Source organism: Oratosquilla oratoria, chromosome 3, assembly GCF_046742065.1.
Source record: "Oratosquilla oratoria isolate Oo_2021 chromosome 3, ASM4674206v1, whole genome shotgun sequence".
Lineage (NCBI taxonomy): Eukaryota > Metazoa > Arthropoda > Malacostraca > Stomatopoda > Squillidae > Oratosquilla > Oratosquilla oratoria.
Genome location: NC_134779.1, coordinates 67,883,051 through 67,905,201, shown reverse-complemented (window position 1 = coordinate 67,905,201; position 22,151 = coordinate 67,883,051). Strand labels below are relative to the sequence as shown.

Sequence of the window (22,151 nt, the reverse complement as noted above, 5' to 3'; positions counted from 1 at the left end):
TAACCTTTCCTTAATAAACACAGAGAAAAATGTTTGTTAAACGCCTCACTCATTTTTCCTCCGATTCTATCGTGACATTTTCTTAATTTTGAACTGGGCCTATCCTTTCCTTAACATTTGTTCTGTAGAGATGAGAGAAGCCCTTTGGGTTGGATCTCGCTTGTCTGGCAACCTTAATTTCATAGTTACGTTTCGCTGTGCGCATATTCTTTTTAACCAATCTTGCCATATTGTTATATTTGGATCTAAGGTGTGTTCCCCGTTTTTTATTCTTACGTAAAGTCCTCTTTTATTTCGATCTCATGTTTCAAACTGTCCGTCATCCATTTGGGAGTATTACTATTCGTCCGTATTGACTTGAGGGAAATAAATTTATTTTGTGCTTTTAGAATTAAATATGTTAGGTTACTATATATTTTATCCAAATCGCTGACCGGGCTGTTGACTCCGTGTCCGCAAGTGACCTGACCCAAGGCACGCATACCCTCCATGACCGCTCTAATGATATCCGGACTGACCGTGTATCTGACCCCGTCACAGCCCCCTAGGTCGGTCCCGTAAGTGATCAAATGTCTTATATATTTTAGTCCTGGGTGGGATACGAACTCGGACCACTGAAGTAGCGGTTGTGAACGCTACCACTGCCCCATTGAGGTGCGTAATTACCGAACTGTAGTATACAGAAAAGAGGTAACACTCGTTGGGTCCTGTCTCCTATTCTCCAATTTTCTATTATACCTAGACTCAAGTTCATGTTCGGTTCCAACTTAATCTATATCTTTGATTTCCAATTATCATATTTAGATTTCAACTTATATATTGTTTGAGCTTGGGTTACATCATCTTCTAAGCTATTCCACATATTCATATATCTATAAGGAAAACTATATTTCTTCACATCCTTTCGACGTTTGTGTGCGTGTGTGTGTGATTCACCATGGTCTTGGATCACGTGTTGGACTTGTGATCGACTGCTATTACCCTCCACGAAAAGAGCTCAGAGCTCATATATGACTGATCTATGGGTAATGTTGTGACTTTCGAGTTGTAAACGATTCATAAGGAAAATCGAGAAAATCACTAAGAAGTACTTGGACCACTGTTGTTCCTGATAATGATAAATGACATTGACCTAAAGGTAACCTCATCCCAAGTGTCATCATTTCCTGATGACACCAGAATTTCAAGATCGATAGAGACAAGGGAGAATCCAGTGAAATTACAAAGTGACCTGGAGACAGTATATAGCTGGACAAGTGAAAATAATATGACCTTCATCAACAAAAAGCTTGGAGTAATAAAATACGGCACTAATGATCACCTGGAGGAATATGACTACACAGTGGGCAAAAACAAAACAGAGGAAAAGGAAACGCTCAGGGACTTTAAAGTTATAGGCAATAATAACTGCAGCTTTGAGGCACACATAAACCTCACTGCCAAGGTGTATCAAAAATAGAATACAATTGTCAGCTTTCTTCTCCCCACAAAGTAAAGGAGCAAGAATTGGAGCAGGCACAGGATGTCTTCACAGGGAAGCTAGACAGAGACTCCCTGAACTATTGTGAGAGGCTGAAACACCTGATGCTATATTCCCTACAAGGACGATGGGAATGATATAGCATCATCTACACCTGAAAAAATACTTGAAGGCACTGTACCAAACCCATCGCAAAATGAAGGGGAGGACATCAAAGGCCAACACCACCCCAGGTTTGGTAGAACCTACTGTAGGTCATTAATAAGTGGCCCTCAAAGGACCAGGACAATTCAGGCAGAGAGCTTCGATAGAATTGGCCCCCAGGCTTTTCAATTTTCTCCCAAGGGACATCTGAGACCTGTCAGGCGTCAGGACTTAAGTTTTCAGGAGGAGGCTGGACAAGTTCTTGTCCAACATATAAGATGAGCCTCCAGTCCCACATGGCCCAACCTCGAGGGAAGCTGTATCCAACGGCATCATTGACCATCTCCAATACAAGAAGTTTCTGAGTTTATTCCTAAACTCGGACACTCAGAAACTCGGAACTAGACTATATATATATATATATATATATATATATATATATATATATATATACACACACACACACATACAAATACATATGTGGTGTACATTACCCCACAAGCATACTTGTGTGTAAGGTGCAAGTTGATGCATGATAGAGTTGTGTGGTAGTTGATCTAACTCAACATTTGAAGGCTAGAGAGGGTCACTGCAATTAGGTCGCATCTGGTCAAGATGTCAAGTTGGTCTCTTGTATATATACAGACGCTCCTCTACTTACGTTCATTCGTTTTACGTTTTTTTCGATTTTACGTTTGAACCGACTGAAAAAAAAAAATGGTAAAAAATAAAATTTTGAGTGAATTTTTTAGTTTAGGGCGCTCTCCGTAGTTCAAACGATACGCATGACGCTGCGTCCATTGTTTACATAGCACAAACGACAGACTAAACGTGCCTTCCTCCTCCTCCACCATCTCAATTTATGTTGCTTGAATTCAATTCATTTGAAATTAATGTTACAGTAAACTCGCGCTTATCCGAACGCGTTTTAACCATATAATCGCATTAACCGAACATTTTCTCAATACGGTAGCCATCGCTTCAACCGAAAGTATTTGGATCTCAACCGAAAATTGAAACACCCCGCCGCCTCTTCCGCCACCCCCGCGCCACCCGCAAGCTTCACTAAGTGCTTACACGGTGGCAGCACACTCCATGTTTACACCTGATCGGCTGTTTATACTCTATAGAATATGTTTATGAACTATTATAAGCATTTCCATGTGTATATTAAGTTTACAGGTACGAATACTGCAGATGACATTACAACACAAAACTCTACGGGAATAAAACACACTAAGTCGGCTTAACCGAACATTTCGGTTAATCGGACATTTCTAATACCCCTTGGAGTTCGGATAAGTGGAAGTTTACTGTATTTTACAATGTTATGTGTATAATTAATGATTTAGGGGTGTTTTTATAAGATACGGTAATAGAATTTATGGATGTATAGTACAGAATGAACGGTCATACATTACTAGAACGTACAGTAACAACTTACGTTCATTTTCAACTTACGTTCGGCCGTTCGGAACGTAACTAAAACGTAAATTGAGGAGCGTCTGTATACTGCCTGCCCCAAGCAGGCAGGCCAGTCAGATTCGGATAATTAAGTCAATCAGTATGACCTCTGCCCTGTAGTGCATCCCTAGGCCTTCACGGTAGGTCCCCCACTTGGGGAACATGCAACGACCATCCTTAGGCCGACGCACACATATCTACCAGAATAAACTACACAAGTCAAACCATTCATCACTCCCTATGTCACCATTGCCACAGGTAACATACACCCGTATGTTACACATACACATACCAACAGCTTTTTTCCTCCTTACAAAGGAAGTTGCTAATGTCAAAGGCATAAATCCACTCTCACCCATATATCCATATATGATGATGATGATATGGTTTAACGTCACACACTCCCCCCTATCGTGAGGCTAGGATGGTGCCCCTCACAGAGGGCTTTATATATATCCATATATGTATATATTCTTTTATTTTTGGGGAGGGGGTGAGGGAGGAAGTTGCACTTGTCAAATCCTTTGCTGTTGTAGGGGTATCAAGTTCCTAGAATTAAAATTGGTCGACAAGAGCCACAATGAAAATACTATTTCCCGCTATTGAATTCTGATTGATACCTGTAGAACTAAAATAAATCAATCCATTGCTCCAGCCCAGAAATCAATAAGTTATGTTTTTTTTTTCTGTGTGGGAAGGGTGTGTAGACATTGTGGTATAAGGTGTTTTTTGTCTTATGTGTGATGATTGTACCTAGAACAACTGATATTATATGCCAGACCAATCCTCACTAGCATGCCAGTTCAATTCTTGCTTGGCTTGGAAGTATTTCTCTGCTGGATAGATTTCTGGGGGATTTTAATCAATGTTTATTTTAGTGGAATACTTATTTTGTAATCTGAGAGTACATGTGTTTTGTATGAATATTGTGGAAGAGGAATTTATATATATACTAAAGGCCTCTTTCCCTTATAAGTGAAGTAGCCAGTCAAGGGATACATCCATTCCCTCCCAATGTTTCCCCCTTATCTTAGCTCCTTGTGGATGAAAGGCTATCCCTGTCTCCTACCAACTGCCCAGGTCAGAGGCAGTGCAGGAAGGCATGGCACATCCACAACAGGGTCACTTCATTTACTTATTAACCCTCCCTCCTCATTTGCAAATTAGAGAAGATAGGGAGTAATCCCTTCCAGCTGTTTTGAAATATCCATAAAAAAAAACATTCTCCACTCACATATATCCTTTGCCTTTTCTCTTCCCTGTTCAATAGACATTACCCTCTTGCTCAAAAACCCTTTCATCTCCATCCATCCATCTCAGTCTCGGTTGTCCCCTCAAATTCACTCCATCTAATAGCCACAAGGGCCTTCAGATTTTTTTCTTTTTACTATTCCTTTTCATAAACTTCCTTCTTTCAATTAAGACAACTTTTACCAACATCAATATAAAAACATCAACCTTAGAATTAATTACAGTATATAACCTCCTCCCCCACCAAAACAAATATCACTTTAACAATGAACTTGAACTACAATATGCCCTGATTCTATTCTTTGTTTGCATTTGTATGGTAGTGTAAATAATCATGTGGAGCTGTAGAGTTTCCTCTCAGTCATTAATACACAATATATGAAATTTATTTTTTAATTGCACAGTTTTTTCCTTCCCTGAATGAAATATCCTGATGGCAACTAGATCAATGTATACATTATGAATATCAGTGAAAGATTTAAATTGGATTTAATCCTTTTGTTGTGTATGGACATGTCCCTTAGCTGCATGAATTCACAGAATGCTTGATGCAACCTACATTAGAATAGGCAGCAGTAATGTAGTCTCAACATACAGGATATAAACAAGACTGAGAGAATACAGAGGACAGCAACTATTTTGGTTCCCAGCCTTGCAGATGAAATGTATAAAGAGAGACTGAAAGCCTGGACTTGTAATCATTGAAAGAAAGAGTAGAAAGAAGTAACTTGATCATAGTGTCCAAGTTATAAAAGGGATGGGATGAAATTGACTGAAAAGACCTCTTGATATGGGATGAGAGACAGTCAAGAGGTCATGGGAACACATTGAAAGACATGTCGAGAGGATGCCAAGAAAAAGTATTCCACAAAGATCTGCCAACTCCTAGAAAAGCATAAATTAATTCAAAACTAGGTATGATAGAGACAGGCCCCATGACTGTAGCTCCTATCCTGTATATTACATTAAGGTGAATCATGTAAATACTTGGTGTCAACTACATCAAATATATGTCTAAGTAATAATGAAAAAGTTGATGAAACAAATATTGGCTTTCTTCACTCAGTCAATTATATAAAACAAGTTTTGTCTTAGATTGTAAATTCCTTTGATCTATTTGTTTGCTTATTTCTTTATTTGTTTATCTATTTGCTTATTCATTCATTTGTTTATCTGCTTATTTATTTCTCAATAATCATTCAATGGGCAATGACCATGGCAACCTGTATTTACCTAGTCATATTTTATGGGACAGGAGCTATGCTCCTTGTGACCCATTTTCGTATCTCTCCACGTCCATTTTTTCTTGAAATCGTGTATAGTTCTGGCATTCACTGTTCAATTTGTTCCAGACATCGATCACTCTGTGTGGGAAACTATTCTTTTTCAGGTCTCTTCTGTAACTGTTTTTAGTTTCTTTTCGTGTCCTCTTGTTTCTCTCTTGTCCAATGGTGCCAAAATGGAAAACTTACACCTGATAATGTTGGCTTTACAATTGTGTTCTTGAGACTTTGTATTGGAACATCAGATATTTACAAACCTCTCACATAGTCAATCTTATGAATAACACAATCATTTGTTTGATCAACTTTTGATCACAATATAAATGACTCCAGCATACTCAGTGTAATCAAGAACAGTATTGTCATTATTCAGAAGAACATTACATTATGGAGAGAATTATTAGTTGTTGATAAACAAGAGCCTAGGTTCACCATCCATCATCAGCATTCCAAGACTTACCTTACTCTTGAAAGAAGAAGCCTTACCCTCCCTCCCTGAACTACCTCTATATCCATCTGTCCTTGGCCAAACTTGATCATTTGGGGCACCAGGTCAGATCATTTCTCCATTATGTCTTTGGTTGTTATGCCTTCTGGTCCACTCTCTTGGGGTTCATTCTGTTGCTCTAATGGTCTACTGATTATCAAATAACTGTACAACATGATCTATCTATCTGTGCTCTGCCTTCTTGATGTGGTCATTAATGTCATTAACACCCATCTGTTGCCTGATCCAGGTGTAACAATTCTGTCTACAAAGGGTGATAGCCAATATGATGCACTCCATCTTGCACTGTGCAATTGCAATTCTCTCTTATCATGGCTTTGTTTAGGGTCCCCATCTCATTGCCATACATCATGATTTGTAATATGTACTCATATTCATTGAGCACCTTCATATTGTTTTTTATGCTTGCCCTGCAGTCTCTCATGCTGTTGTTCACTCTACCAGACTGCCCAACCAAGTATTTATCTGCATTTACTTATTTGTAGTATACAGGGATAGAGCTGTGTTCATCTCATATCCACTTATCAAATTTTGTCTTAAATTAATTTCTTCCTGTGTCACATAAACTGATCCATTTATGTCTTCTTTAGATTTTTGCTATGACCTCTTGCTCTTCTCCTAATACATATCAACCACTTTGGTACGAGTCAAATTCTTGTGCACAACATCGGCTACCATATGAATGATGCATCACATTACTCACAGTATAAAATATAAAATCACTGCTGTATTACTCGTTCTCTTTTACTCTTGAGTAATAATAAACACAGAAAACATGATCAAACCAGTTCACAGAATCCAGGGTTAACTCATGTACAACTACAAAAAATGTATATAATTAAGAAGCCAATGCCGGCATCCTCATGTACCTACTTGTGCCTCATGATGCCAATGTAGGCGTCATTGTACCAAAGTGATTAAGAAACCCTGTCCATTTCTTTTCTCTTTTCTGCTCTAAATACCATCATCATAAAACTGATCTTAGTTCAAGATATCCATTGTAGCTACCACCTCATGTAATATGTGGGGGGGGGCACTGTTTTAGTACAACCACATGAGATGTGTACATTGTTTTCTCCTTCTTTGAATTGATACTCAACAGTTCTAAATTCATATCATCAGTAGTGTTAGCCTTCATGCTATTATCTCTAAAGAGATGGTACTATTTTCCCCCTTGGCTCCAATTTTCCATTCAAACCCTCAATAGCAAAATAAACTGCTGCTACCAATCTAGAAAGTTCCAAGTTTTAATTGCACTTCCCAAAGTATCCCCTTCCTTGTACCTTGACATATTCCACTGGCAGGAATATCCAATGCAGTCATACCTTTGGCTTGTCTATTTATGGTCCCTCTTTTGTCAACTCTTTCTTGAACATTCTGATGCTGTTCCACAATGTTAACCCTGCTCATTTCCTCTAAAGAAATACAAGGAAGAACTGCCCAGCTCAGTTCTTAAATAACCCTCAGAACTACATATGCTTTTAAAGACCTTTTTGGGTTGACTTGAGCATGTCAGGATTTCCCAGTTCACCATATCAATTTCTAGCTCAGGGAAAAGCATTTTGGTATCTCATTTTTGTTTCCATCATTAGTATGTAGCTATCTTGGATGTCTTCCTAGACAACCATTTATTCCATATTGAAAGTTATCCTGAAAGGCAAACAAAACAGCAACAAAGCCTCTAAAACCAACTCCCACCACCTATAATCTGGAAACATTTGCATCTGGCAAGGTTATGTTCATCCTATTCTCTAGCAAATTTACCAGTAATGAAAATCAGGCCAATGGTTCAACTGCATGGGTGCTTGTTTGTTAGAGAGACCCCTATTTCTCATCTCTTCACAACTGTCTCCAAGGTTCTTACCGGTAAGTCAGAACTCATTGCTCAGTTAGTGTGCATATGCACAAACTCTTACAGCCAGGGGATAATTTTTTTCTTGTAATGTTTTTGGTAAAGCATCACAACCAGAATGACTAGTAGTCTCCCCACTACACTTCATATGCATGTTAGTGAGTCTATTTCATGTAGAATATCTCAGTTTTCAAAGTAAAAGCTATGCAGGACCACAGGCCATTAGCAAGTTTTTGCAAATCCTTTGTGTCACCAGCCACAACTGGCAATCTTCTTCACAACTGTTGTTTACTCTTCCACATAAGTTCTCTCTCCCAAACTGATTGATCAAGAAAATTATTGTTTTCTTTAGTCCAGTTTCTGGTCTGAATCTTTTCGTAAGATTCTTGCACCACCTCTATATCTTTATTTGATCATGCCCAGATGAAAACTTGCAAACTATATGAATTGGGCATGGATTCACACTCCATGTAAAGGCAGAAATCATGACAGAAGATCAAGAACTTGGTCCTGTCTTCCCTTCCAAGGTGGTTGACAACAACAAAAACAATGGATACTTGTACAACAACAACATTGATATTCCCTAGGCTGTCTAGCTAAGCAGTCCTATCTCCCTGAGGAATGCCACACCTGGAATAGGGGTTTCCTATAAATCCCTCATAAAGTATATGTTTTGTTGTTGTTGTTGTTGTTATTGTTGTTGTCGTTCCCTAGACTGTCTGTCCGAGCAGTCCCGTCTCCCCAAGGAATGCCACAGCCAAAACTGGGTTTTCCCACAAATCCTTTATAGAGTGTATGTTGTGTTGTTTGCGTGCATGATTGTGTATAATGCAGTCTTCCATTATGTGTTGTATGGTATGGGGTGAAGTGTTACATCCTGGGCAGCTGTTCACAATGCAGTCATCCAGCCTCTTCTGGTAGCTTAGAAGTGCTGGGTGGTGGCCGCACCGCAGTCTGGCCAGGTGAACTCTGTCCTTTCGTGGGAGAGAGGATTCAGAAGGGTGGATATCAGGGGGTCTGGCATGCAGCAGTGTGTTGTCTTTCAGTGTGTTAATGGAGCGGTGAGTGATATGATTATGTTGTGTTGTTGGCATGCATAATTGTGTATGATGCAGTTTTTCATAATATGTTGTTGTTATCATTCCCTAGACTGTCTGGCCATGTACTCCCATCTCCTTGAGGAAAGCCACAGCTGTAACAAAGTTTTCCTACAGATCCCTTATAGTGTATATTGTGTTGTTGGCATACATGATTCTGTACAAAATAGTCTTCCATAATGCATTGTATAGTATGGGGTGAAGTGTTGCATCCTGGAGGGTTATCTGCAATGCAGTCATCCAGCCTCTTCTGGTAATTTAGGGCTGGATGGTGGCCACACTGCAGTCTGGCCACGTGGACTCTGTCCCCTCAAGGGAGATAGGATTCAGAGGGATGGATATCAGGGGGTCTGGCATGCAGTAGTGTATTGTCTTTCAATCTATTGATGGAGAAGTGAGCAATATGATTATGGACATGCTTCTGGAGGCTGGTGTCTGGTGGTTGTGGAGGAAGAGAGTATTTGTGTGTGATATAGATATCTGGGTGTTATTTTGATGTTTCTTGGTGCATCTGGTTGTCCTGGTATGTAGTGTAGTGAGTGGGCTGTTTGTGAAGGATGTGGCAAGCATTTGTGTACCTCTCATGTCAGGGTGATCCTTGACTTTGAGAACTTCTATTTTATGGCATAGATGGTCTGTAGGTGTTGTATTTGTCTTTAGAGCTTTGTTTTGTAAAGTTTGTAAAATATTGTGGTGTGTTTTAGTGAGATTAGGGGCCCAAGCATAATGTGTTGAATAGTATGGGGTAAAGTGTTACACCAGGCCAGATATCTGAAATGCAATCATCCATCCACCTCTGGTAACTTAGAAGGGCTGCATGGTGGCTTCACTGTAGTCTGGCCAGGTGGACTCTGTCTTCTCAAGGGAGATAGGATTCAGAAGGATGGATATCAGGGGGTCTGGCATGCAGTAGTGTGTTGTTTTTCTATCTGTTGGTGGAGCAGTGAGCAATATGATTATGAATATGCTTTTGGAGGCTGGTGTCTGGTGGTTGTGGAGGAAGGGGTTGAGAGTAAATGTGTGATATAGGTACTTGGGTGTTATTTTGATGTTTCTTAACATGTGTGGGTGTTCTGTTATGTAGTGTAGTGGGTGGGTTGTGTTTGTGGAGGCTGTGGCATATGTTTGTGGAGGCTGTGGCATATGTTTGTGTTCCTCTCATGTCAAGGTGATACTTGACTTTAAGGAATTTTATTAAATGCTGTTGATGGTCTCTAGGTGCTGTATTTGTACATACATATACCAAAGGCTTTTTCCCCCTTACAAATGCAGCCTGTAATTATCTTGAGAGCTTTGATCTATAGTCTGCAGGGTGTCTCAGTGAGGTTAGGGCCCATGTACAGCTCACATAATTCAACACTGATCATATATTTTGTTTGTATATTGTAATGGTAATTTCAAACGTGTCCAAATGTTGTGCCTGCAAGTGATTTATGCACTTTGATTCTAGGTGTGCATTTTATCTTTATGTTTGTGATGTGTTGTTTGAATGACATGGCTGTACTGTATGTAAAGCCAAGAATCATGGGTAACTCTGTGTGGTATGTGGGTGATATTGATAAAGAGGGATGGTATATATTTGTGTTCTCTGGCCAGTTGGTGAATAGTGTAGCTGCAGATTTGGTTGGAGCTATTTTAAATCTGTTTGTAGTGAACCAGGTGTTGAGTGTGTCAAGATATGGTTGTAATATTTCTGTGGCTCTGCGTCACAATATGTGCATATAATTGTTATGTCATCTGCATAAGAAGCAATTTGTATTTCTGAGGTATGGGGTGTGTTATATCATGCATGTATAGATTAAAAAGTGTGGAGGGTAGGACTGAGCCCTGAGCTAATCCGTTCCTAAAGCTTCTGGTGTGGTATGATTAACCATTATATGACACATTGTCAAAGGATGATAAGAGGTGTTGGTGCTAGATAGAAGGCAACCATCATCACTTACATATTTCACCTCTAAATTACTTCTTCCTGTGAATCCTATGAATAGGTTTCCATACATCTGTCAGCAGTTTCCATTATTGGGCCTAGGTGCAGTTTCCCTCATGATCAATGTAAGACTTACTTCCTCTTTGTTTAATGTTCTGTCAGAAGTGGTTCTACTCTAAAGCCTAATCATGTCAGATTATTTACAGGCTTTCATCCACCAACACCCTTCCTATCCCAGCCAAGACTGGAGTTGCTCCCTTTTGAGTACATAACACCAAATTCATTGTATAACCTTGTGCTTATGGTCCACCCTTTAGCATATCTTTTTGCCTTGATTCAAATTCTTTTACCAGCATCAACACCTACACATACATAGCATCATTGCCAGGTATGTTAACATTCTGCTCTACATCAGCCAATGTTTCCTGTCCCACATTCCCAGTAGAGGACGCAGACTCATTTAGTCACTATTAGCTCCAATCAGTCTTTGTTCCAATCCTGCTCCAGTCACCTCTTCCTTTACACTGGGGACCCAGCACCAGTGTTGCTGTTTGTCTGTAGCTCCAATTGCCATCATTTTCTCGTCATCATTTAGTGACAGAAAACTTACTAGTCAAATTACAGGGGTGACTGCTATATCTCTAAGAAAGCTGTTGATTTGCCCAGTATGTTCAGAAAATAATACCCTCCTACTCTAAGTGATGTGATTGCAATGTAATGATATGACATATGGACTTGTATCTGGATAAGTGTAGGTGGGGGAGGATGACAGTTTTTTGATATGTCACAGAGGTAAATGCAATGAAGAAGTCTAGCAATAAATACTTTAATTAGACAAACATAACATGCAACAATTCAGTTTAATTCATAGGACAAAATAATTGTTTCACTTGGTTAAAACATAGTGCAGCCACCTTGCTGAGAAGCACATTCAGTCACATATATTAAAGATTTAACAGTTTCTACTTGAAGACGAGTTCGTTTTCTTTTTATCAGGTAAACCTTTGAAAAAAGCCACTCTGGATCTGCATTTGACAGTGGAAGTGACAACACATCTAAGGCAAATTTTCCCATGTTTCTAAATCTTGCTTCCCCATTGTCATCTACAATGTTTAAAACATATTTGTAAAACTCATCTATACTGCATCTAAGGTTTTTAAATTCTGCTGGAAACTGATGCCAATGAATGTGCCTCCACTGCTCATCAAATGCATGGTTATCATAGTTGTTAAGCCGTGGTATTTCATTCATTAGGTCACATAATGTTGGTATTTCTGATCATGTAGTTGGGTCTATGACTCGTTTAGGGTGCAGGTAAGCTGCCAGTCTCCATAACTTATTGTTTAGATCAAATCTCTTGACACAGTACAATTAAAAATGTCCTGCATCTGTTCCTAATGTCAGTAATCCTATTTACATTGTTGTATATGTAAATCTGGTCCAAGGTGTAACTGACAAAGCAGTTTATGTAGATATTCATTTGTTGGATCAATATTGCTTCAGTTGAGTTTTGACACAATGTGTTCATGGTAAAACAGTTCTATAAAAAAAAAACCATACATATCATGAAGGATATCATGAATTAAGTGTAGTGTTGGGGCTTTGCTCTGAAATACCAAGTTAAATCTATTGAGATGGGGTAATATGTAGTTTAGAAAAGTTAGGTTACAGAAGACAGATGGCGCTCCAAGTGATTTGTTTATCTTGTCTAGAGTCAACAACCTTTCTCCAAATACTCTGCCCTGAAAATACAGCTTGAGGGGCCTCCACTGTTCAAGTAATCACTGAATAGCCTTGTGAAATGATAGGCACCTTGTACCACATGGGAGTGTTTTGTGTGGTTTTATATCACAAAATACCTGGAACTCTCTTAAATCTGATGTTCTTTTAGCACTATGTGGAAAAAAAAATTATAGACATTCCTCAACAGGTCTTCACATGAGCATGGTAAGGTTTTTGCTGCCTCACTAGCACACAGATGGATGCTATGTGCAACACATTAAAATATTGTGATGCCAGGTACATTATCTTTCAACCTGCTTGGAATTGGACTCAAAAGTGGGAAGTGAAATTTAATATAAAGAAATGCAGTATAATGGAATTTGGAAAGAGTAAAAACAGAATATCAAAAGAATACAGAATTGGAGAAGAAAAAATAAAAAAAGCAAACTCCGAAAAAGATCTTGGAGTAATGACTGGAAAGGACATGAAACCTGATAAGCATATAAATAAAATATTCGGAGAAACCTACAACTTATTGAGGTCAATCAAAGTGGCATTTACTTATATGGATGAAGAAATGATAAAGAAAATACTAACTACACTAATAAGACCAAAACTTGAGTACGCAGTATCACTTTGGACACCCAGCACCAAAAAGAATATTAAGAAACTAGAAAGATTACAAAGAGTGACAACCAAACTAGCACCGACTCTCGCCGAACTAACATATAAGCAAAGACTATCCAAACTGAACCTATCAACACTGGAACAAAGAAGAGAAAGAGGAGATTTGCTGACTATCTACAAAATAATGAAAGGAATGGAAGTTTTAGACAGGAACGACCTGTTAGTGTGGGGCAACGGTAAAACGAGAGGGCACGGAAAAAAAATAAAAAAAGATAGCTATAGAAAAAACTTGAAAAGGAACAGTTTCCCACGCAGAGCGATTAATACATGGAACAAATTAGACAACAAAACAGTATGTGCAAACACTATACAAGATTTTAACCCCTTCCATACGGTGCCGCCTACATAGGCGGCATGAGGAGCAAGTGGATACGCGAGGCTGCCATATCGGCGTCTTGATTATATTTATTGTAGTTGCCCCTGCATAATGACATACTCTCTAAACTGTCTTCATCACATTTTCCATGGTTATAAAAATTCACGGGTGAAAGAGAGAACGATCGATATAAGCGGTGACTATTTTTTTATGATGCGAGTATTATGACGCAACATCGTATGTCTGGCAGCTAATGCTGCCCGCGAGATTTTGGCCCGTAGTGAAGTGGTTAAGATAAAACTTGATGTGGAGAGATACAAAGATGGGTCACCACGAGCATAGCTCCCCTCCTGTATATTACAACTAGGTAAATACTGTTATATCTCCCCATGTTGTTTGAAGTGGCACCAGCAGCAAAGCCAATCAGATTGGCCAGTGGGATATGAGTATTGAGACACTTTAACAAGAAATCATATATATTCTCACCCGTCAATCCTTGGCCACTTTGAAATACATCTATTAAATCTAGCATCTCTGTTTTCACTACCTTCTCAACCTGGTCTAAATATTTTACAATTACTGCACAAGACTTGCTTACAGAACAGTCAGTAGTTTCATCAATTATCAAACTGAATTTGTTGGTCTGAAGTTTACAGGCCAACTGTTCACTAGCATATTTCCCCAAGGAATTTACCGCAGCTGTATATTTTGTGTGCTTCATTGCCATTTGGGCAGCAATCCTGGAGTCAGGGAACATCCTTTTGTTCAGGTCTATAAGGTGGTAGCATATGCTGAAACAAAGATTGCAATATATGAGAAGAAATCAATAGATGATAGAAACTAGTTTTCAATCATTGCAGGCTATTTTACTATTAGGAAAAAGATAAAGGAAACATGCGACCACATCATCATCTAATGAAATTTACAGTGAACCGTTTATTTTACAGTTACTTCATTTACATGGATATATTTCACAAGGACTCATTTCAAGGTCTTCAAAACAGGCTCATTGAATTATTGAATACTTTAAAGAAATTTAATATTCTATACACTAAAGCAGGCATTGCTGGTTTGTGGGAAAAGGGTAGTTCAGTGTCATTGGCTCACTTTACCACCAGAGAGTGTGTATGAGTGTGTATGAGTGAGTGAGTGAGTGAGTGAGTGTGTGTGTGTGTATTTACCTAGTTGTACCTAGTTGTATTTTATGGAAAGGGGAGCTATGCTCATGGTGACCTGTTTTTGTATCTCACAAGATCAAGTTTGTTCTTAAATTCTTGTACTGTTTGCACACACTATTTTTTTCATCCAATTTTTTCCACATATCTATCACAGCTGTTTTTTTCAGGTCTCTTCTGTAGCTGTCCTTTTTGAGTTTCATTACATGTCCTCTTGTTTTTCCTGTCCCACTATAATAAATCCTCTCCATCAAGGCATTCTTTTCCTTTCATAATTCTGTAGATGGTTATTAGGTCCCCTTGTTCTCTTCTTTGTTCCAGGGTCGGCAATTCCAGTTCGGCCAGTCTTTGTTCATATGTCAAGTTTGGAAGTGTTAGGGCCATCTTTGTTGTTGCTCTTTGTATTCTTTCTAATTTTCTTATATTCTTTTTTGTATTGGGTGACCATATCAGTGCTGCATATTCCAGTTTTGGCCTTATCAGTATTTGTAATTTTTTTTTTTTATCATTTCCGTATCCAGATATTTAAAAGCCACCTTTATTGATTTCATCAAATTGTATGATTCTCCGACTATTTTATTTATATGTTTATCTGGCGACATGTCTTTGGTGATGATTACTCCTAGGCCCCTTTCAGAATTTACTTTCTTTACTTCTTTTCCATCAATTTTATACTGCCCTGATATACTATTCTTGCTTTTCCCAAAATCGATTTTACTGCATTTCTTGATGCTGAATTCTACTTCCCATCTCTTGCTCCACTCTGAAACTTTGTTCAGATCACTCTGTAATGACTCACAGTCTATTTCGGAGTTTATTCTCTTTAATAACTTTGCATGTGTATTTACCTAGTTGTATTATATGGGAAGGGAGCTATGCTCATGGTGACCAGTCTTTGTATCTTTCAGCATGAAGTTTTTTCTTAAAATCTTGAATAGTATTTGCACACACTGTTTCTTTATTTAAGTTATTCCAGGTATCCAGCACTCTGTGTGGGAAGCTAATCTTTTTCCGATATCTTCCATAGTTATCATTTTTGAGTTTCTTTTCATGACCTCTTGTTTTTCCATTGTCATTTATTAGTAAATCATTCCTCTCAAGGATTTCCATTCCTTTTATGATTCTAAATATAGTCAGTAGATCATCTCTTTCTCTTCTCTGCTTCAGTGTTGGTAGTTCCAATATCGATAATCTTTGTATGTTAATTTGGAAAGAGCTGGTGCCAACTTTGTCGTTACTCTCTGTATTCTTTCTAGTTTCCTTATATTCCTTTTAGTACTGGGTGACCATAGTGTTGCTGTGTATTCCAGTTTTGGTCTTATCAATGTAACTCATATTTTTTTAATTATTTCTTCAGCCGACTATTTTGTTTATATGTTTATCCGGTGTCATGTCTTTGCTGATTATTACTCCAAGGTCCCTTTCCGAGTGCACTTTTTTGATTTCTTCACCAATTTTATAATTTTTTTAAATTCTGTTTTTACTTTTTCCAAACTCCATTATGCTACACTTCTTGATATTGAAGTCCATTTCCAGATTTTGTCCAGGTCTGATTGTAATGAATCACAGTCCTCTTCTGTTCTTACTTTCTTCAATATTTTTGTGCCATCTGCGAAGAAATTCATATAACATTCAACTCCTTCATCCATGTCATTTATGTATATGGCAAACATGATTGGAGCCAGCACCAACCCTTGTGGAACACCACTTATCATTTCTTCCCATTTCAAGTATTTGTCTCTAATTACTACCCTCATTTTTCTCCCAGTCAGGAAGTCTTCCATCCATTCTAATAGTTTACCTGTGATGCCACCTATTGATTCTAATTTTCTTATTAATTTCTTGTGTAGTACTTTGTCAAATGCCTTTTGTAGGTCTAGATAGGCAGTCTGCACATCCATCCCTCTCTTCTATTATATCTATTAGTCTCGAGTAGAAGCAGATCAGGTTTGTTTTACATGATCTTCCTTGTCTGAATCCAAATTAGTTTGGGTTTAGTATAGATTTTTCTTCCAGGTGTTTAACCCATCTACTTTTGATCACTTTCTCATATTTTAGCTACTGTGCTTGTTAGGGAGACCAGTCTGCAGTTAGTTAGATTTTCTTTGTTTCCTCCTTTATATATTGGTACAATGTTTGGATTTTTCCAGTCTTGTGGTACCTTTCCTTCTTTGAGCAAGCCTTTGATTATAGTGTGTATTTTATCTGTTAATTCTTCTATGCATTCTTTCAGTATCCAATTTGCAATTCCATCTGGACCATGCAATTTTCTGACATCAAGGTTTTTTATTTAGTCACTAATTTCCTTCTTTGTTACAGTTATTTCCTTCATTGGGGGGATTTTTGTCTCTATTCCCTCACAGTTAGGTGTGTTCTCAATTGTGAATACCGATTTGAAGTGGTCATTCATAACTTCTACCATTTCCTGTTCTTCTGTATATTCATGACTTCCTTGGCACAGCTTTTCTATTTCTTGCTTATGTGTGTGTGTGTGTTCCATAAGGCACGAAGCACAACATGGCATGTCTCACCTGAATGGTAGATTATGTTCAGCTAAGAACACTGCGAACAAAATAGTTGCATATGTCACAGCACTCAGCATATCCCCAGAAAGTGAAGGGATGCTCTCCTGGGTGCTCATGCCAGGCTGCTTGTTTACAGAAGCATCTGGTGGGTGTGGGTACGGAGTTTTATCCCCAAGGTGTTTGCTGGTACCAACATATTGTTGTGAGATGTGATGTCATTTCAGAGATGAAATCTCTGCACTCAGCACTTTATGGCACACTCAACATTATGCCTTAGAATGGGATTCCGGTAAGTTGGCCAGCTAAGACTTGAATAAATCATTTGACAACCACTTCTCTTGAAACTTCTGATGTGGTGACATGATCTGTAAATAAGTATGTGATGCTCACTTTCTCATTGTAAATAAAACTAGCAGCTTACGTAAATTTGTACTATGTATGGTTGAGGGATTAAGAAAAAAGTTAATATGATAGTCTCACTTCATAACAGAATGCTGTTTTCTAAAACGAGTGTTGTTTACTTACTAACACTGTGGGGTAACTATCTATTTTCCAAGTACATATGTAACAGACACACTACTAACACTTACCTGATCCAGAGCTCTCAGGCCTGTCTTACTCTGCCCTTGATCCGTATTTTTATGTGGAGCCCTGATAAGTGACTTTTGCTGCTGATACTGCTGGTTGTTCCGAGAAAGGGTGGTGCTGAACTGGCCATTTCCGTAGTCCAGTGCAGATGATCACCACGTACCACTATTCATAGTAATATCCGTACATGATTAAACCTATTTTAACATACGGAATACAATAACAAGACATATTGAAGTGTAATTTTAGTTTTTTCTACCATATACTTCCGAATTTAAGAAGAAAAGGGAATTCCACTGATGACATCATGTCCGCTGGATGATGTAGCCATGAGTTTCTGCAGGACGGCAACACTGCCCAGCACTCCACATAGCAGCTCAACAACACTGCCACCTGCTGTCTATTCAATGACACACACAAAAATCCAATATGGTTGCCCTCAGCCAAATGAAAACAAATGAACACTCCAACAATGCATGGTCTTTTCTCTTTTTTTTTTTCAACTCAAGATAAAACTGAAGGTCCATAAAACTCAGCCAAGGCCAATTTATTGATACACAATAAAATCTTGCTTATTTAATGAATAAACATCTTCTTAGCTAAAAACTTCTTACAATCTTACAGTATTTATAAGCCAAGGAATCCTATTGACCTGACAGGACTGCTCGCAAATGCTGGGCTGACGCCCCCCCTCTTAGTAAGTCAGTCGGCAAGTTGCTCTGAGGTTCCAACCCATGAAACAGAGTTAATCTCACCACACGACAACATATCCTTCAGCAGTGCAATGTCGATGCAAAGACGATATCCCCCACACCATAAGAATTCAAGGCCTCCACCAAACTCTTGTTGTCAACCAGTGTATAGATAAGCTCTGGCATTTGACAATGTCCCTGATAATCCGTCCAATATAGGAAACAGCCTCAGTGCACTCAACGAGCACCAAGGTCTCAGCAAACAATGTGGATTTCACCACTTGGTGCAATTTCTTTGATTTACAATAAATCAGGTATCTTCTTCCTTCTCCATCCTTGAGAAAAATCACAAATCCTCCCTGGGAGCGACCATCAGGTTACCAAAGAATACGTCTGAGAAGTACTCAACTATACAGTCCTCCACAGCTAACAGCTTTCTGAACGGCAAGCAAAAATGGTCACCCACAACTCGATTGATAATCTTATCGAGTCTCACAGCATCAGCCATTGTGGCATTTTTACAATGTTCACACACATCAAAGGCAATGTCAGGTCTTGTTTGTGTAGTTATCCAGCTCAGTTGACCAATCAGAGCATGGATTTCCTTCTTATTGTCTGACAGCTCACTGAACTTGGCTACCGATCTGCGACATCCCAAACTCAGTGGTGTGAGCAGACTAGCATAGCTACACTGGCCAACCATTATACCTTCAGCTATAGTGCCCACTTCCAAACCTATGTACTTGAAGGTAGATGATACCAATCCCTTTGGAGACCATCAACAACCTTCTCCTGGAACACCTCAGTGCCCATCCAGAGAAAATCATCCACATATACATGTATGATACCATGAAGTTCACCACCATAATACCAAGAAAACAAAGATGATTCGAGTGGACACATCTCTGGTGACTGAGACAGTAGCCAACTCTTGACATGTAAGTACTATGCTATCGCTGCATCACATAGACTGCACAGTCTTTTTCAGTCTCCAAAGCTGACCACAATATTCTGGGGGAGGACGCAAGTAAACCTCTCTATTATCGCCACAAAAAACAGGCTCAGCTTTAATGATTGAGGGACACACTGCACCATGTCCACATCTGATTCCTGAGTTGAGTACACACTCAATTACTGGCCAAGGACACATTTTAAAGTAGATTTCATATTAGTATAGTTGATTTCAGACTGCCAACATCACAATTTTAAGTCTCACGTTCAGCCAAATTGCTTGAAGCAAGAAGCATAAATGCTATCACAGAGTCCGGCAGTGTCATTCCCTCCTGTATAAACTTAAAGTATCTATGTTCAAACTCATTCACATATTCATTACTACTCTTATTTCTTCTGAAATTATACAAATTATGTAATGCTGCAAATTGACATTGATCTTTATCAGGCAAGAACAATGTGTCCAGTTCCTCAGTAATGCTCTTTACACCATTTTCACTCCTTAGAATTGTTAATTGAATTTCAGATGTTGTCCTAGCCCGACCAGTTAATGACAAGTATATAGCCCATGCCTGCTTATCTTTAGCTAAATCAGTTAACTCACTCCATATGCTTATATCCTTTTTTCTAATTTTTATATTCAGATTCATTATCAAACTTTGGAGGGCACTTAGAAGAGGCTATTGTTGTGCTCTGCTACCAGTATTAGCTCCAACCCTGCTCCAGTCACCTCTTCCTTTACAATGGTGACCCAGCACTCCACATAGCAACTCAAAAACACTGCCACCTGGTGTCTATTCAATGAATAACACAGAAATACAATATGGCTCCCCTCAGCCATACATACATACATACATATACCAAGGCTTTTTCCCCCTTCCAAGGGAGGTAGCCAAAAAGGGAAAGGCATAAAAACACTCCCACCCATTTCATCCCCAAATACACTCCACACCCCTCCCACCCTTCCTCTCATCTGAGCACCTCCTGGATGACGGGTCATCCCAGCACCCCGCCCACCATACAATATGGCTCCCCTCAGCCAAATGACAATAAACGAACACTCCAACAGTCACCTTTTGCAATTATGGGAACATGGTAGCAGCATTCTTCTCCTCCTATCCAAGGATTATCTTGCCTTTCACTCTTCTAGCCCAGAAGAGGTTAAAGGTAGGCAGGAGCTTATGCTAGGAAGTTCCTAACTGTGTTTGGGTTGCATGGCAAGTAGTAGTCACTACCATAGTATGAGAAAAGATAAAAAGCAATGCACTAACTTGACACAAAAAGGGTAAATTCAGCTGAATGTATCTATAATGGATAAGATAGATGGGAAACAAATGGGTGATGGATGGGAGTGGGGTGGATGGGAGTGGGATGGATGAGTGGGATGGATGGAAATGGATGAAGGTGGGTATTTGCCTGCCTTGGCTAGCTACCTTCAACAAGAGGGGTAAGAAGCCTTTTGGTATATGGGTAGCTTACAGAAAAACTTGTAAAAAGTTTCTCCATTTTGAGATACAAAGTAGTTAACCTGTTTCTAGGGTACAAACTAACCTCTATGCTACCAATGGGGTGCCACGGAGATGAACGAAATAACCTAGTGACAGCCAGAATAGTAGAAAAAGTGCCATCTGGTACATCTATACCCATACCAAATGGTCTTTCCCTTCATAAAAGGGGTTGGCCACATTAAAATATTCACACATCCAACACCCACCCAAAAACACCTTAGCTCTTTATACAGTGTAGGTCTGGCCACACATCAGCCTTCCCTAGATGCAACCACCTCACAGAAGACACAGAGAACCTCATTCTACAATGCCCCATACTAACAATCCTTAGACAGTTACACAGTATTTCTTCCCTGAAAGACTTAGGGTCTGCCCAGTGGCTGTTGTGTTACATGTGAGCCATAGATCTCCTGCAAGAGACCTAGGGCAAGAGATTGACTGATCTTAGCTCTTCATGAATGGTCATTCCTGTCTGTAAGAGGCCGGTAGTTGTACGAATGGAAATGAACCTTCCTGCTCGCCTGCTGTTTTGATAACATTGAGGTGACGCTATGTCTATGTAAACACACCGAAGGTGGTGACTGTTTTATAATCGATGATGTAATCAAAACAGCAGGCGAGCAGGCAGGCTCATTTCCATTCGGACAACTACCGGCCTCTTACACTGTCCCTTGCCACACAGCTCAGCTCTGGGGCAATGCAGCAAAACACATAAGGTACAGAAAGTATAGAATGGATTGATTGAAATAGGCCATAGCCCCTCTGCAACCAAGGAAGAGCCTTGAAGAATAAGACGGCCTGACAATAGCCACAATGACAATGAATGTACCACCTGGTACAGAAAGAGGTTAAACATGGGCATGATACTTCATCCAGGTTTTAGATTATCATTTATGATTTGTCTGTGTGTTTGCAACATTTTTCTTAACTTTTCAGTCGACTCTGAAGTGGCTAGGCATTGAATGCTCTTGTTGCCTAAAG

At 39.2% G+C, this 22,151-nt stretch overlaps 1 protein-coding gene across 1 annotated transcript; it reads right to left on the bottom strand.

The window, feature by feature from the left end:
- Nucleotides 1-11,826: 11,826 nt before the first annotated feature.
- Nucleotides 11,827-21,637, bottom strand: LOC143023802 (uncharacterized). The gene is made up of 3 exons (XM_076182426.1): nt 18,022-21,637; nt 17,438-17,796; nt 11,827-14,522 (listed from the first exon to the last, which is right to left on the bottom strand). The coding sequence occupies exons 2-3, from the start codon at nt 17,545-17,547 to the stop codon at nt 14,021-14,023; spliced, it is 612 nt and encodes a 203-aa protein (XP_076038541.1). The 5' UTR covers nt 17,548-17,796; nt 18,022-21,637; the 3' UTR covers nt 11,827-14,020.
- Between the last annotated feature and the right edge of the window lie 514 nt (nt 21,638-22,151).